The following is a 17636-nucleotide window of genomic DNA, read 5'->3' as shown; positions in this document are numbered from 1 at the left end:
TATACGTTTACAGCGCATGAACGCTATATTTTCGCGCAGTGCACGTACGTGCTTTTCACTGGCACATTGTTTATAAAACCCCGCTTAATCTTGAGCATCAGTGGTTTCGTATATAGTAACAAACACTTCAGGCAGTACCTAATATTAACATACATTTGCAGCGGCAAACGACTGTACTTGCTGGCTGCCTTCCAGCAAGTGCGACTGCAGTTGCGGGAACGGCACTGGAATTGTTAACAGTGGAGCGGTAACAAACACTTCAGGCAGTACCTAATATTAACATACGGAATAGAAACTCCCTATGCTGCCTATGCTGGTTGCCCAGTTCAGAAATATTATGACGGAACACCCTAACCGACGCCACAGTCACTGCTTTGGGGTTCTCGGTCGTGTAAAGAAAATTCATGCTCTAAGATACTTGAACCAACAGCACGGGAAGTTGGAAAATAGATTTGTAGTCATCTGCGAACAATAAACTGCAAGCTAAATTGCCGAAAAGGCAAGTGCCGTTGCCGTGCGATCGTTTCCAATGCTTCCGCCAACCCGCGCGGCCGAAGGGTGTCCTCCTTTGACGTCTGATGGGCGCAACCAATCAGAGGCGTCAAAGACGAAGAGCGCGCGTCTTTCAAACGGGACCGCGCGTTTTGCAAGATAAATGCCGGTTGGACTCATTTACGACAAAATTCAATGTGATATTCGGAGACAGCGCGCAAGAAACTATACAAACGTGCCTCTAACTCAATTTTCTTGGAAAGCGTTTCAGCTTCCCTTTAAAGGTTACCTAAAATTAAGCCTGAGCATACGACATAAATCCTAACACCATGCTTTGAGGTCTATGTATGTCAACCTGTGTACCCACTGGAAAGAGAGAGAGCAAAACCTTTATTTGGCGGATCTATGCGTAGGAGTAGATTCTCAGTTCATAAGTCCAAGCGCCGGCACATCCGGCACATACCTGACAGCTGCTGCAGTTGTACTGGCAAAGTAGCACAAACCCACAAGGGTGTATTGGACAGAGCTTTATAAGCAGGGATGCCTGCTACTGCAGTGCACACTGTTACAGATGTTGCCACCTGCGGTGCATGCACCGAGCAATTAATAAATTAGTCAATTACTTAGAGTGCAAGAACATATGGACGGATGACCACAACAAATCCGCACTCATAATGCGAGCCCTGTGTGTGTACTCTGCCTACCAACGTGTTGCATACTCACAAATTACCACATATTCACAGTGGGATATTGGACTACGCTTTATAATATAAGCAGAGAACATATGCTGCTTTTGCACAATATTTTGCAGTTGGCACAGCCAAACCGTCTGTCAAATTTTTTCAAATCTGAAATAAAATTATTATTTATGGATGCAAACTAGTCTTATACAACATTCTTTGCTGTGGAAGAAAGCATTAAACATTTAGTGCATCTACACTGTAGGGGTATTACATTAAAGGAGCCATGAAGACAAAGCACAAGTTTGGTTCATTCAAAAGACGGCCTCGTTAAAATCATACAGACACCAGTTTAAACGTAAACTTCGCTCAAATAAGCTATATAATTAAGAAAAAAGGGAATGGTCATGCAACCCACTCGCTCATTTCCCGCAACAGAACCTATGATGTCATACAGTCAAATTTCGGTACAACGAACACCACATTTACGAACTTTTCAGATTGACGAGCATTAAAGAAATCCCACGTCGACTGCTTATAGTTTTAATGTAAAATTATTTCACTACTACGTACTTCAGAATAGCGAACTTTTCAAAATAACGATCGTTTTATTTACTAGTTCCGTGCCATGTTAACAACGCCTCAGTATAACGAACTCATATTTTCAAACCCGGCGATTCCTAGATTTCCGTTAAACAATCGCGGCAACCGGAGCCGTATGCTAGCAGACAACACGTCAAAGCAAAGCACAGAGGAGGACGTCTTGCAACTCGCTCCAGGGAATGCGCGAGCCAATGCGACAGAGAGAAAAAGAAGGTGAGGAGAAAAAAATGAAGCATGGGTGGCCTCCTCCGTCCAGAAAGCCGCGGCCCCGTTTTCTACATTTCGCCACTGCTCGGGTGGCTTGCTGGATCTTCACGGACATCAGCGGAGCTGACAACAGAGGACATTCTCCAGGGCGTGCGCGTTCAGGATGAAGAAGGCAGCGAGGCCTGCATGAACGACGATATGCCTCTGAGGGTGTCGCGGCAGCACTCGAAGACTGCGACGAGCACGTCACGACTGCGGATGTGCTGGACAGCATACGAAAACTCCGCACATTTCCGGGGAATAACCGCGCGGCTACCGAGTCAGTCCACAGGAATATGGAAGAGTTGGAGTCCGCGTGCTAGGAAGCGTGTGCTGCACGCACCAGAAGAAAATTGCCAGCTACTTTAAATAAATGTGCATTGTTTCATGATCACTTGTGCATTTTTTGTGAGAAATGGCTTCAAGGATGCACTGCTGTACAGGTAGGTCGTTTTAGGCATTGAAATATTATTTTCTGTCTTAACTATCGCGTTTTTCGCTACAACGACCTTTCAGAATAACGAGCAATTTTCCGCGATCCCCTGAAGTTCGTTATACTGAGATTTCACTGTACCAGCCTGATCTGCAATTGGCGTAGGCCGGCAAAATCAAATGCAATTTGGCTGAGCTTTTAAGCTTGCAGAACGTGCTTAAATTTAGGGCACATCCTTTTTAAAGCAATAAGAATGGTGGGATAAACAGTGGAAGTTACGAAAGCACATGTAAACGTACTGATGCGTACTGCTGTTGGTACTGCGCGCACTATGCTTGGTTTAGCTGCACAGGACTGCGGGGCTTTGGGGTTGTCTCAGACGACACTGGCCGATTGACGCAAGCAATGGTGTTTTACGCGGCCATTTGTTGAGCGAGCACTACGATTATTTTCTCCCAGAACAAAAACAAGCCAGGTTTAAATACGTTCAAAAACACACCAAAGGCAGAAAACGGTACGGTGGCGCCATCTCGGTTCAGTAACGTAAACAAACGCGTGAATGCTGCCGTAGGGTACCTCGATGCCAGTGCCGCCGTACAGGGTGGAGACACCCTTTGAACAGTCCCGTGCCGCCACAATTGGATCAATGTGCTAAACGCATTGTTCTTTTCGTTTCCCACGAGACCCAGCAACAGGAATCAGATAAGATGATCCAAACTTCGCCAGTAAACTGCGTTGCGGCGATAATTGTGGCACGGTTTTGATACACGAACTTGTTTCGGCGGTGAGCAAGTGACCCAAAATGGCGGTGCCAGTGTATACATGTCTCCGCCCTGTCGTGAATCAAGGCACCTTAGGCTGCAGAGCGGTCGGTTCCTGTGATGTCATTGCAGACCACGAAAACACACGATTTACGGGAAAATCAAAATTTTAACTTAATTTAATTTCTCAGTGAATAAAGCATCGTTTGTATCCGGACAAGCGCTGGGGGACACTATAAAACACGAAATCTTTCGAATAAAACCAACTTGTATTTTGTCTTCATTGCTCCTTTAGTGGTGTTGTGTATAGGTAGTGTAAAAAATCTTTCTTTCCTTCATGATGTGGGGTCTGTGAAGCTTGGATTGCCCAGACTGCTGTTTGGCAGGAAAACCAATAACAACCGTTAGAAGCAAAATGAACCAAAAAAGCTACAGAAATTATAAGAATTGTTTAGTGATGCACAATCATTTTTATGCCACTTATTTTTTTTCACCAACCTTAAGTTTCCTAGTGGCATTGAAGGAACACGTCAAACCAGGTGGAATTTTTTTTCTTTGCTTCAGTGTGAAAGCACTAGTTAACTATGTTCGTAAAGAATCCAGCATCTATCACACACGAAACAGCTTACTCATGGAATGACACCACATAATCAGGGAGGCTCCAATATTAACTCCACAAGAGGATTGTGATTGTGATTTAACCCCTTGCGATTGTGATTTTAACCCCTTGGCTTCTGTGCGGCCGTTCCTGCCTGGTATTCCATGGTAAAGTTTTGCGCCAGCAGGCGGCATGGGGTGGTGTATAGAAATCTCAATGCTTCACTGCATCAACTCTTTCAGTATAATTTGCGTGTGAAAAACTTTGAAACACAGAGGCGTGTGAAGCGAAACTTCGCATTTTTTGCATTCCCATCGGCTCTCGGACTTATTGCTGTGTGCCTTGCAAACTAAGCAAAGCCTTGATGGATTCTTCTTTACTTTGTTTGGCAGGATCTGACGAGGAAAATGAGCTCACTCGGCGGCTTGCAAATGCATTGGTGTGGCCGCGACAGGCAGGTTTCTTCGGCTGCTGTAAAGGGGCTTCTCATGTGCAAGGGCGTTTGTGTGCAACGCGATGATGTTCCAAATCTCTCCAAGAAGCGCATTGAACACTCCAAGAGCACTGGGACTCGCACCTACTTGAAGCTCTATGGATCGCTTGATGCCTGGCTGACCGCTGAAAGGGTGCTTGACAATTTTTTTCCACATTGTCATCTTCTTCCCATCGCCAGTCTTCCATCTTTCACGTCTTTGGAGATGGCGGCAAAGTATCCATCGGAGCTTCCACCGAACACACATTCTCTTCTTCATCACTACCACTTTCATCACTTGGGTACTCCTCATCGTCTAACAGAACATCGTCATCATCTCAGATGTCACTTTCGGCGTTGCTGTCAAACACAAGTTAAAGAATTTCTTTTTCCGTGAAACCACGGTTTTTCCGTTACACCACGTTTCGAACAAGATGGGAATGCGATCCCTTCGCTGCCTTTGCCGCTAAAAACACATACAAAAACAGCTCAAACAGCGGACAACTATGTCCATCCAGCGGAGAACATATCAAGCAAAAGGCAAACACCAACCAATGTGCTGCCACCTATGAAAGATAATCAAAAACAACCATTTTCTAAGTGGCCGTCGGTTCGCTAAACAAAATGCTTTTGGCCTCGGCTGTTACAGCCAGCGGATCGCCGGCCGCAGAAGCCAATGGGTTAAGATGCACAGGCTTCCTTCCATGCAAGCATTTTATTGTGTCAGCGGTTGGGGTCACTACCTTATGGTGCCAAGTAGCCTGCACGAAAGGGCAATTGCCATCTTCATCAATGCAGGACAAGATAGATGTAAACCATCATAATTGTTGAAGCCATTTGAATAACAGTCAGCAGCCAAAACAACTAGTATCTTCGTAGATGCAGGAGATCTGTCAAGAAGCTAAACCTTGTGGGGAGATTATTATAGCGAGCTCACTCGGTTGATTGGTCACTTATAAAGAGGGCACTAGTGAATGGTTCACCCAGACGCTAATATTAAATAATTAGACTGAACAGGCCTACCTTCGTTTTTAGAGCGGTTCAAAATATCTGGAATATAAATATACAGTCAGGAAGACAATAATGGCAGGACGCTGAATGAGGTGGATAGCAGGATAACGGGTCAGTCATCACAATGAATGAGTGAATGGTGGCAATGACATCCCTGTAGCAGAAATCTAGGGCACCTGATGAAAAACTTAACCGGAGCTCTTACAAGGCGGATGAATGGTGGGCTCCATATACATGTGCAGCATTGAGGACTACCAGTGGAAAATTAAAAGTGGTCAACAGCTTCTAGTTCATAGCAGAAAGGGAACTGAAGGGAGGACAGAGAGAGCACCGCCAGTGTCACAGAAGATTGTCTACCACCATAGCCGCCACATGACCGTTGATGGCGTTTCCTCACAAAGACAAAGCTACAAACTGACCATGCTCTGCAGATATCACTGTAGTTTAGTCACCAAAGCGCTCATGCATTTTCTCCAGGAGTCCGGACTAAGTGACATGCCCTAAACACCTGTGTGTGCCTGCAATATGTTTGGCCACGCATGTGTGACTGGGTACTATCTACTCTCTTCATTGTTTTTTGCTTTCTACCGCAATGGCCTGCCTTGCTTGTGCCGCATGACATCTGGGTCATCTGCCTTCTGCCAGTCGGGGCTCACTTGAAATGTAGTTTGTGACGGGCATGAAATGAACAAAACTGAGACTTCTGCCCCTGGTCTTTGTGGCACTATTTGCAGATCCACAGCATTGAAAAACTGGACAGAAAAGGATTTGAGGGCACACAGAGAATGAGCAAGCAGTTTTAGCACGATATGAAAGAAATGCAGAGAAAGAAACAGTTGCAACAGTTACTCGCAATCATGCAAGGTGTAAATGGAGGTGTGTACAGCAATTTCACTGTTGTTTACAGATGCTGCAGCTCTTTGCAACATTAAACCTATTCAAGTTGCTGCAGACCTCACTCAACGTTTGAACCGATTACCACACTACAGACCCGGAAACTTGTGAAGGCAGGCACACAAGTGCACACATGCTGAAGTACATGTTGGTTCAGACATAAATGTTTGGCTACAAATTATTGTTGTAAAATGGGGAAAAAAAAAACTCAATTGAAGGTGCAAACTATGCACCAAGAATTTGCATGTGCAGTATATGCAATACAATCTGGTTTATGAAAACACGATTTAACCGTGAGTAAAGAACTGTTTTCTCCAGCCCTGAAATTAAGATGTACAATAACTACACAGAAGCTCTCTGTCGATGTCACCATCACAAAGCAAGATATCACTCCCCAAAGTGGTCTGTTGTCATTATTTGCGACCAGGATAACAAGCACTAAACTATTGGTGCAGTGTTTATTGGTAATAGGGAAAATAAACATGGGCAGGCCTTCCTTTTTTTAATTCACACGCTATTTATGTCACGCACCTATGTCATGGCAATGCTTTCGAGTTGCAGCAAAGCGAGAGCCGCTGCTCGAAAATTAGTGACTGCTTTTGGACTATTTTCCTGCACTGCAACTTCTTTCTTATGTCATGGCATGATACTACAGTCAGGCGTGGAAGAATGAACCACGGCACTACAATGACACACAGCAGTTCCTTTTTTTTTCAGTGACTGTTCACAAGCAAAGCAATCGAGCCAGGTTGCAGCTTCAATCTTTTATTTCATAAATAACGGCTTAATAAAAAACGCTGTTTCTTTTTTTTTCAATGAAGACGAGAGCGGAATGAGAGGAAAGTGAAGGAGAGAGCAAAAAAGAGGACGAGCTTGGGTTTAAAATGATGCCTGTATATTTATATATATATATATATATATATATATATATATATATATATATATATATATATATATATATATATATGTTGTGCCATGGGTGGTTGTAAATCAAAATGTATATAACATGCGTATTCCCTTCTTGAGGTGGAATGAGTCCCCCTGCCGCAGGGTGGGTGGGTGGAGAAGGCAGGGGGCGCCTGCTATCGGACCAGCCTGAGGCACTTCTTGAGATTGTCGATGGTCATCTGCTGCTCCTGCCGCTCCTCGTCCAGGCGCTTCTTGCTCTGGTACAGCTCCTGCAACAACGCCCGGGGGGCCACCTGAGGATTTGCACTGGGCCTCCACATAGTTCTTGGCCTAAATTAGGGATCACAAAGACAAAAGACTACTAGTACAACTTGGGTTAATTCGGAACAGCTACCGCTTGGCAGCTGAACTCCATTCCGGTCCCAAGAAATGCAGTTTTCACCAAAAATAAGAAAAAAATGTTATCAGTGTGTTAAACGTGATGTCAGCGTTCAAGTGGTGCGACCAAACAGAACTAGAGGCGCCACTTAATTGCACAGGCAAGTTTCTTGGTGGGGGCTTCGATTGGCGGCTTCCAAATGCACAAGCAGGCCCCTGTGATGTCATAAGCATGAAGTTTCATAATGCATAGAGTCACAAAAATGCAGGCAGAAGTAACGTTTTATAGGAAGCCACCATCATAGAGTTTCATACTAATATATACTAGAGGGAAATCTGGCGCTGCATTCGCGTGCCGCCGTGGGTGGCGCCATTGCAGCTAGCGACGTTCCTCGCCTCCTTGGCTTGGTTAGCCACATGGCTTCTTTTTCGTCTTGAAGACAAAATCAACAAAAAGGGGTAACATTGTTTTTTTGTTCATCTTGCATTAGCTTCTAAAGGATCCCTGACATATACATCCTCCTGGAGCTTTAATTTTATAATACCAAAACAAATTCGATTAATGTTCTACAGTCATGTTCAGGCAAACGACATGGTGGCCATAGAGTTTCATACTAATATACACTAGAGGGAATAACTGGTTCATTTTTGCAGCCAGGGGCAACTTTTCAGCCTGTCCGTGAGCCATGCCAAGGACAAGTGGAACGTGCCTGCCCGGTACATGACGGAACGCTCGGTGAAGCGCGGCTCCCCTAGACAGTGGTGCCAGATTTCCCTCTAGTGTATATTAGTATGAAACTCTATGGCCACCATGTCGTTTGCCTGAACATGACTGCTACCTGGTAATTCCCCCTCGAGTGGCTTTTGAAGGGCACAATGCCTGTTTTCAGATCCAGTCTGATACTTGTAATATGAGCTGTTTGTTTGACCTTTGAAGGGCAATAGCAGGCCGATGTTACTTTTTGTTAATTTGTTAATTTCGGTTCGATTATTGCACTCCTAAACGTGGCGGCCCAGGGAAAAGACTGCTCCTCTCCCTTTTTCTCTCTCCACCTCTCCCCGGCGTGCCTGGGTGCATGCATGCCTGATAACCATCCCCCATGGCGATAACGGTCCCCGCTGCCACCGCTGCTGTAAGGTATGGCAAATGCGTGCGTCTCATGTTGTGAGAAATTTCTCGTGTGTGCTTTCTGGGACATTACGGTGCAGAAAAACTGATGCCAAAAACACCAGGACGAATTGCAACAAGCCTTTTTTCATTGTGGTAGCAAAAGGTGAAACTCATTCGTATGCCGCGCAACTGAGCTGAAGAATAGGACTTGTGTTGTGCATGCACCGTGCTTGACGACAACTCTATATTGTGTCGTGCACCAGTGTTTCTCGCCGCACGTCACGATCGCGTACTTGGCGTGCATAAAGTGCAATTTGAGCTGGCATCTTTACTGCTCAAGCGGCGTACACTGACCTGGCCTGGCTGCAGTAGCTGCGTGCCGGCCGGCCCAATGGAGGGGAGGGAGAGGCCCCAAGGGGGTGAGAACCTCATCTCTCTCCCCCATCCACTGCGCCTCCTTGCGCTGTTGCCATGACAATTATAACGCTTTCAAGGCCATAATGGCACTGGCATTGCTATGGCAATTACTATGCATTAATGTTTCCCCAGGCTCACCAGGGGAAGATGTGGCGCTAGTACCGGAATTAGCCCGCATGCTGGCTTGAAGGCTAAGAGGCTGCCTCCTCGCAATAGCACAGCAAGCCCACGACAGCGAAAGGTAGACCACTACGCATGGAAGAAATCTCCACATTTATACAATTCTGTTTCTGGCTTTGAGTAGCTCTTAAGGGGGGACGTGGCTTTCAAAATCAACTTTTTTATTTCTTTGTGGATTTTGATGAAAATTGGCACAGCAACTGGAAATGCTTCTGTGATAACACTATAAAAATTTCAAAGTAATATTTTGAAAACTTTTTTATGTATGAAATATTCTTTCTGTTCCGCTTGTACCGAGCTTGAGCGGCTTATAAAACACGATAGAAAACTTGTTCGAAGTGCTTTGCATTCCCAAATGAATGGACGAGGTCGTGACAGTTTTAGAATTTTTTTTTTACAACACAATGTTTTTTAGTTTTCATTTTTTTAGAGGTTATTGTGCAACAGGCATGTCAACTGTGAACGATTATTTGAATAAAAAAATCACAAAAAACAAATCTGGAAAACCAAAAGTGTCACGACCTGAACAGTTCATCAAGGAATGTAATGCAAGAAACGGAATCAAAATAGACCCAGCGGTCATGAAGAAATCCCTGGTACAAGCGAAACAGGTGGCAAAAAAAAACGTTTTGAGAAAACGGCTTCCGAAGTTGCAACATAGGTTTCACATATCAGAAGTCGTCGCGGTTGTAGCCTTTCATGTCCTTTTGAACATGGGGCTTCTAGAAGGCCTTGCCTTGAAATTGGAGTGCCTTTTACAGCCTTTCTCTTTCCAGAAAACATCATTTTCAGCTCCTCCGTGAAGAGTACATACCCCCTTTGCAAACCAAACGGAGGGGAGATGGGTTTCAATGGGCTTTCAATGCAAAGTATGGTTAGTTGGTTGGCTGTATCGCACTGGACAACCTCCTTTTGCAGTGTTGTCACCATGGCAACAAGTTAAGCATTTTTTTACTTAAATTTGACCATTTTTGGCTTTTTTTATGTTTTATCTTGCCTGGCACAGCAACTTAGTACTAATGTGCAGGTGTTCATTGCCAAAAGTTTGCATACCACAAGGATGAAAATGAGCTACTTTGAAGCTTGGTAGAGTATTCTGCATAACTCCCAACTTCAATGCAAGAGCATATTTTTTTTACTACTTTTGACATTCAAGGCATCCAATATTTCTCGCAGCACAGCCAGTATGCCCTGAGCAATGGTATCAATAATTTCCCTTAAAAAAATCACTGTTAAATGCTGCCACAGTAACGTACATTTTTAACGCAGAGAGCATATTTTTATTCCTATATTACTAACTCAAACCAGTTTGCATGAAAATTACAAGTGCACGGGAAACGTTGCGCAAGAAAGGCGATATGGCTCGCGCGCATCGCAGCGCACGCTTACCGCGACATATCGAACTTTGATTATACCTGATATGGCTGGTCAGGTCGCTTTTAAGATTAAATCTAACGTCGCAGGCATTAATTACAACTACTGGCGTTCAATCGTAACCGGTTGCCCAGTCATGTGATGCTCCAATGCGCGTCGGCAATGCCGTGCGCGCCGCAGCGTTTGACGCGTCGACTGTTTCTTTCCCAAGGCTAGCGAGCCCACAATCAAATCACAGCAATAACTAAGCGTGTAAACATCGCAAATCCAACTAAAAGTTCACTTCACGAACCGCTATCGCAAGCGCGCACACCGCGTCACCCTCCGGGGTCTGGCGACGGTAGAGTCACGCGCCCCACGAAGCGTTCGATGACCTCCGCCTTTCGAGCCACACAACTTCCCGTAATCCGGCTCGTTATCTCTGGCATTCCCATCGCGATAACGTCCGTGTTGAACACCACAGATTGAACAGAAACTCGTCCGAGCGCAGCGGCGAAAATGAACTCAATCCACTCGCTACGCAGCTCAGGCGGCCGCCATTTTGCGTTGCGCCCGCAACATCCAATCAGGAGGGTCGACGGTCTGCGCCCCGACCGGGGACCAATAGCGCTTCAGCATCTATTTCTAGCTTCGTTTGTGCGTCGTTTCTTTTCTGCCGTTTGTGCGTTTGTGAATGAACGAAGATAAAAGAGACGAGCAGAACCGGAAAGACGATCGCTCGGCCGATCTAACCATATCAAAATGGCCGCGCCCGGTAGCACCGTTGCGGAGATAGAGCGCTCCGAAAATTGCCGTTTTTTCGCCCTTTTGCGCTGATAGTTTGTCACCGCGCCTGACAAAAGTATTTTTTTATGCCACTTTGCGACGCTTTTCAGCGTAAAAACTTTGCAGACGCACAGAATAGGAAACATAGAAGCCGAATATGTGGGTTTCAAAAAAACGATGTTTTGGTCATTTTTCCGAAGTTGAAAGCCGCGTCCCCCCTTAATGCGCGATACCATCACTGATTTAGTAAACTGTTTATTTTTGACATACATTCTTTACAGGGTGTCTTAGCACTCGCCGCAGTATCTGCATGACTTCATTTTGTGGCAACAGTACAAGGTTTGTGGATGAAGTTCCAAAATTGGCTCCCGATGTGTGCAAGGGGGCACAAAGTTGAAACCGCAGCAGAAAGAAATACGCAAAAAGGTTTGCCTTGCATCATTAATGCATCTCAGAATGTACTTAGAAGTAAAAAAGGGTGTTCTTTATACGAGTAAATACAGTATAAGGTTCTAACCTTTTTTTTTAATTATTCATATTTTTCTGTGTTTAAGTGAAGTAAAATTCAGTTTTTTTTATAGTTTACTTCATAGTTTACAGTTAAAAACCTGGCTTAACGCTGAGGCTCTAAATTCTGACAGCCTGCTCAAACCTCTCTCCTTATCCATTAATAAAGTCTTGCAAATACCGCGACTAGTGTCTGCCGTTACAAGAAGAAGAGGGTTCAACCTCCCCTTCCAAATTTTACTGAACTGAAATCCGAGCAATGCCAAGGCATGTGGAGAGATACATCTGCGTCAAACCACTCCTGGACAGAGCCACCCAAGCTGCCTTGAGAGCAGGCAGTTCCCTCCCCCAGCTTACGGCCATCTGGAGCCGCAGTCGTTGGGCTTCCTCTTGGAGCTGCTGCTGCTCTGCACGCAACTGTCGCTCCCGCTCGGTCAGCAGCGCCTGCTCCATGTGGCGCTCTGCATCAGGCACACAGCTCCGTCAGCCTCACTCGGCACCATGGAGTGTGCCAGCAGTGCGGGGGTACAGAAGCCGCACACAACAAAGGACACAAGGGATCTGTATGCACCAATAAGTTATTCCAGACTCTTCTGGCTAGACACTCTCGATAAAAAACTAAAAATAAGAGTGAGAGTAGCATACATTACTAAAAGATTTTGTGCCTACACAAACAAGGTTTATTGAGGCTGCATCAACTTATTGCGAAGAAAAATAAAGGTTAGCAAACAACTGTGCACAATAAGGAAACATGAAAATGCGCATTCACATTTCTCATTTTAAAAAATGCTCCGAGAATGCCGCTGCATGTTTGCAGCAGTTGATTGTAAGAGCTCAAAATGCGATAGATTTGGTGCCCAACTGTTTTTAACTTGTTGCAAAGAACATACGTTGCATGTGTTTTAGCAGTGCATTTCTCGTTTTCAGCAAGGCACAATTTTACATACCTGAGTTCACTTTAAGCAATATCCACCTGCACTTTCAAACTTTGAAATACTTCTAATGTTCAAAATTTTGTAATATTGATACTCGATTTGAAGTTTAAGCAAATGTGTTCGCTACAGCAGACCATTTCTGCTGGTCTGTTTGGTTCAAATGCTTAAAGGCCAACTGCACTCAAAATTTCAACCTCCTGAAAACATTATTTCTGTATAACCTGCCTAAAAAGAGTGCAAGATACAAAATATGACAGCTGAAATACACATATCCATGGCGCAAACGACCAGCAAAAATCGAAGATTTTGAAACCGAAATTGAGAAGAGCGGGGCCATTACGGCCAGGTTCAAGTGACGTCCCAGCCGGCCCAGCAGGCGAGCGAGGTGCTGCACAAGGCGAGCCGGCCAGAGCAAACCTGCCTGCAGCGCTCCGCTCTCACCACAGCCCATGGAACAAGAATATATAGGAGGGGAAATGGCCCACTGTGGCAAGCGCAGGCAAGCAAGCAGGTAATGTCACAATGAAAACTAAGGCTAACTGCAAAGCTTCGTAGCTGTGACGATGAAGGAGAGCGTAGTGGCATCTAATGGTTGAAATGATAATAGCTGCAATTCATTCTTTGGCTGCGCAGTGAAATGCCGATTGCGGCGGCTGCACAGTTTCTTTACCCGCAGCACTCTTTTGCTACTGCCGGAAAATTGACCGATTTTAAGGGGCCCAAGAAAACATTTTTTCTGAGGCTTTACCGACCAAGCGGACGGCCCTTCCGATGCGGAACTCGTTCCAATGTCAGGCAGGGACAGGCTGTTATCGTACAGTGATATCATCGGTCATTACCGTTTAGGCCGGGCCCGCTTCCCACCTGCGCACCCATCCCTCAGTAAACGGCATTCGGTGGTCTGGCGACTGCTACAGACCCACTCGTACCCAAATCCCCTAGTGTATAGCTGTTGCTACCAAGGGCGCTACTCCCCCCAGTGTCATAGATGTCAGGAACGAGCGGACCTGGCGCACATGCTATGGCAGTGTCCGCAGGCAATCACAAATGGCCGCACAATCACTAACAGTGAGCAGTGGGAGACCGTGCTGCTCAGCTCCGGAAGATCAACTCTGGGCCGTCCAGCTGGCTGAGGACGCTGCCAGAGCCCAAGGGCTCACGGCCGACGACTAAGCTACACAGCTGGCAAATTGAATAAAGTTTACTCTCTCTCTCTCTGCTAAAAAAATTGGTTAGGCACTAATTACAGGAACACAAAATACAGATTATTTAACGGCCTTTCCAATAACACCAGTTTTTTTAAATGTTTTTATATATCTTAGTTGTGAAAAAAAAATCAAAATCAAAATTTTTGTCAAGTTGTCAAAAAAATGATAAAAAAGGAGTTGTGTATATCAAACCAACGGAAGTAGAAAAAAATGAGAATATACATTTTGTAGGGAAACATTTCAAAAACACGCCCTAGAAAAAATGTCGACTTGCGCGGAACAGTTTGTCAGATATAAAAAAAAAATGTTAGCACGCACGGTGCTTGTGTCATGCGGTGAAGCCCAACCTCCAATTCAAAATGTGCAATTTCGGGTGGTTCCCTGGAATAAATCTGGCGATTTGACATTATCAGAGGCACCAATTTGCCCCCACATAACATAAAAACATCTTGTCAATGACTGACTTTTCATGTACAGCGAGCACAATATTTGGGACAAGCACGCGATGTGGAAAAAAACATGCATGAAGTTGAAAACGGAACACCGTGGTTGATGCTTGTTGACATTCAGGGTCAGTTATCTCTCAAAACATAAAGCTGAGCTTTATTATCATCTTCTTACTCGCAATTGTAGCCTTGCTTGCAAAAATGAGGTATGATGCGCTAGAATCGTGCCCTGCGATCTTTGGCCGAGTAGCAGTTGCGCAATAAAAAGATCAGCACAACGAGCCTCCTCCATTGCAGCGCCACCTAACATTTTTGAAATGAAACAGAACAAAAACTTCTCGGGAGACTCTGTCCGAATAGACAGTTCAATTAAGCAGCAACATTAGACACCCGGATATACCCTCGTATGGAAACGAAACTAAAAGGCGAACAGCTGGCAGTGTAAGGCTGGTTTGAAGCGCTGTCCTCGGCGGAAATGATATCTGGCGACTGGGTGTGATCTTTTGACTTGCATGTGAAGTTCTTATCACAGAAATCGGGTTATGGTGGGGATAATCAGGAGCGGCATGCTTTGTTCGAGGATCAGTCGCGGACGCTCAAGGAGCCATGGCACGTAGCCTTGAAGTTGGGTAACTGCGTAGTAGCGCTAAATATGAATTTCGCGATGCAGAAACGAAACCGAAACTGTTGTAAACTGTTCGCGAATGGTCCTAGGGTAAATAGAACTACCACACCACTTAGAACAACGTGTGCAAAGGCAATAAAACTGCCTAAAATCATGAAGCAGCTTTGCAAACAGGCACTGCTTGACATTTTCAGCCGATTTCTGGGATTATTACTGTCAGAGTGCGAACCTGACGATTGAAAATCGTTTGCTGGTTGACCATTCACGCCCTGATAGCAAAAAGCAAATGCTGGTGCACAGTAATTACGAGTGGCATGCATTCTTCGTTGGTAGCAGTGACGCGCGATGACCACGCCCCTTTTCCACACCCAGGTGATTCAAACGCGTGTCCAAAATCACGTTTTTGTTGCAAAAAATGAAAACAAAACTGATTTTGAAAGGCCATTTTCCAATCTAACTCCAAACAGCTTTACTTGTTCGAGCAACACCTGGAACGCTATGAAAAGGCGCTCCCAAAGTATCGATCAAATTGAACGATTTTGAATAGGCGCGGTAGCGAAAGAGTTAACCCATGACGAGCGCTTGTGACATTATCTGGCAGCGCTTGGAAGCCTTGTTTCCCCTTATGTCTCGTTCTTGCTCCGTGCCGAAGCCCTAAGAGAAGCGTGCCAAGCAGAGCTCGACCGGTTCTCCTGGCTGGCCATAGGAAAAAGCGCAGAACTGGCCGCATTGTCACTTCCACTTCATGGCTGTTTGTGCAATCCGCCGGCAGGTACAGCGCCACCTGTGACGGAGCTATTTTAAACGCTTCTAACTAACTAACAACACATTTCACGGGGCTACCAGTCATGTCTCAGTTGGTTTGGTGGCACATGCTGTACGTTCAAAGGAAATTTGGCAGAGGTGAAATTTGAGCGCGATTGGCCTTTAAGTGGAACCCACTCCACTCATAACAGACCAGGCTATAGCAGACTACCAGCTACAACAGTCTAAATTTTGGGCAAAAATTGTTTTGACTGAATATTAATAGCGGACTTCTGTGGTGCTGGCACCAGATACCCTTTTTGTTTGTTTATTTTGGTGAGAAAACTACTATGTCTGGCAACATTGTCAGCTCGGAACGGGTCGTTGGCGCAGCCAAGCCAGCGCTGGTAGCCATTATTCTTTTTTTTTTCGACCAGCAGCAGGGCAGCTGATTTCACTGTCAAATAAACGAAGCATATTTAACACTGCCGAACATGGCTAAAAATAGGCCGCCATTGCCAGAAGTATGGGCCTGTCTAAGCAGAAAGTCCGCTCGACCATCAAGAACAAGGACAATGCCGAAAAATGCAACTCCGGTGAGATTAAAGAACAGCGCTTTGAAATACACTGTGGTGCACCCGGAGGTCAAGTCTGCCTTCGTCACAGTTTTTTATGTAATAAAAAACTCAGTAAAGTTTGGCATCTATTATTCCCACGCATGCATCGTTCCCATTCCATTCGAAGAAAAAGGTAAGAATATGCCTCAAGCTGGGGGATGGTTCTTATTCATTGTGTGCAATCTGCTGCTGGCTGTGTGGAGCCCACCTGGTCAAACTTTCAATTTCACAGCTGTCCTCCATCAGATTATTAGATGCAGAGCATCTCATTCACGCGCCTTGCCCCTCCGGCATCGTCGTCGTCGTCGGCGTTGTCCGCCCCTCCCCCATTCTCCTCGCCGCGCCAGCTGCACTCTCCGCCGTTCACCCCCTCTCCTCTCCGATAGCGAACACTCTCTTGCGAGGGGCATTGGATTGGATTCGATTGGATTGGATTGGATTAAAGTGGATTGTGTTGGATTGTGTTGCGTCATAGCCGCGGCACGTTGCGTCATAGCCGCGGCAGACACGCTGGGGCCGGCGCATGTGCAGTACTCTCTCTTCCACGGTTTCCTCTCCTTCGGGCGCGCTGCGCATATAACCGGTGTGCCGTTCTCCGGTGAAGCAACATCCACGCTTGGCTCAAACACCTAGAGTCCACGCCGCTTTACAAGTACGCCAACGTCGTCATCGACTGGGACCGGCTTACGCAGTCCCCTCAACGTCATGCGCGCTATAAAACGCGGTCCCTTTGCCGCTCCGCCTATGCGTCGCATCTACACAGGGGTTCCCGCAAGGGGAGGTGGGAGTTTTTAATATTAGCTGCTTTATTGACTAGATTAACATCATTAACAGGGTTCGTACAGGCTTCAAAAGCAAAAATTCAAGGGTTTTCAAGGACTTTCAAGGACCAGAAAACACATTTTCAAGGTCCCCATGTAATATTTTATCTGGGATTATTTAAACTTTTCCAACACAATGCAAAAGTTTTTTTATTGCACAATACTTAAGCACATTAGTTCACATCTAGATAGGTGCTAACGGGTTGGTAAATGCTCCCCCAGCTTTATTTTTTTATTTCATGGCTGGTATTTACAGGTTTTTCTTTGTGTTTTTCTGAGGCTGTTTGATTTCAAAACTTAGTTAATGTTGCCTGCACCTCCTGCTTTGTCAGCAAGAGTATCAGCTGAAATTAAATCGAGCAAGTGTTGCTTCAAGGCAGGATGAAGTACGTACACGTCCACCATTTGC

General features: G+C 45.4%; 1 protein-coding gene across 3 annotated transcripts in view; it reads right to left on the bottom strand.

Annotated features, from left to right (window-relative positions):
• Nucleotides 1–6941: 6941 nt before the first annotated feature.
• Nucleotides 6942–17636, bottom strand: part of LOC144153167 (uncharacterized) — a 123037-nt gene continuing 112342 nt past the window's right edge. For all 3 annotated transcript variants that reach the window (XM_077684833.1, XM_077684824.1, XM_077684818.1), the window contains exons 17-18: nucleotides 12189–12292; nucleotides 6942–7368 (exon numbers count right to left, since the gene is read on the bottom strand). In XM_077684833.1, coding sequence (XP_077540959.1) covers nucleotides 7273–7368; nucleotides 12189–12292 — 200 coding nt within the window. In that variant the 3' untranslated portion in view covers nucleotides 6942–7272. The remainder of the gene's footprint in view (nucleotides 7369–12188; nucleotides 12293–17636) is intronic.

The sequence above is a fragment of the Haemaphysalis longicornis genome, unplaced genomic scaffold, assembly GCF_048455015.1.
Source record: "Haemaphysalis longicornis isolate Haplotype H1 unplaced genomic scaffold, Haemaphysalis longicornis Haplotype H1 scaffold_1, whole genome shotgun sequence".
In the NCBI taxonomy this organism is placed as follows: Eukaryota; Metazoa; Arthropoda; class Arachnida; order Ixodida; family Ixodidae; genus Haemaphysalis; species Haemaphysalis longicornis.
Note: the sequence above shows the minus strand (reverse complement) of the source record. Positions and strands in the feature narration are given on the sequence as shown.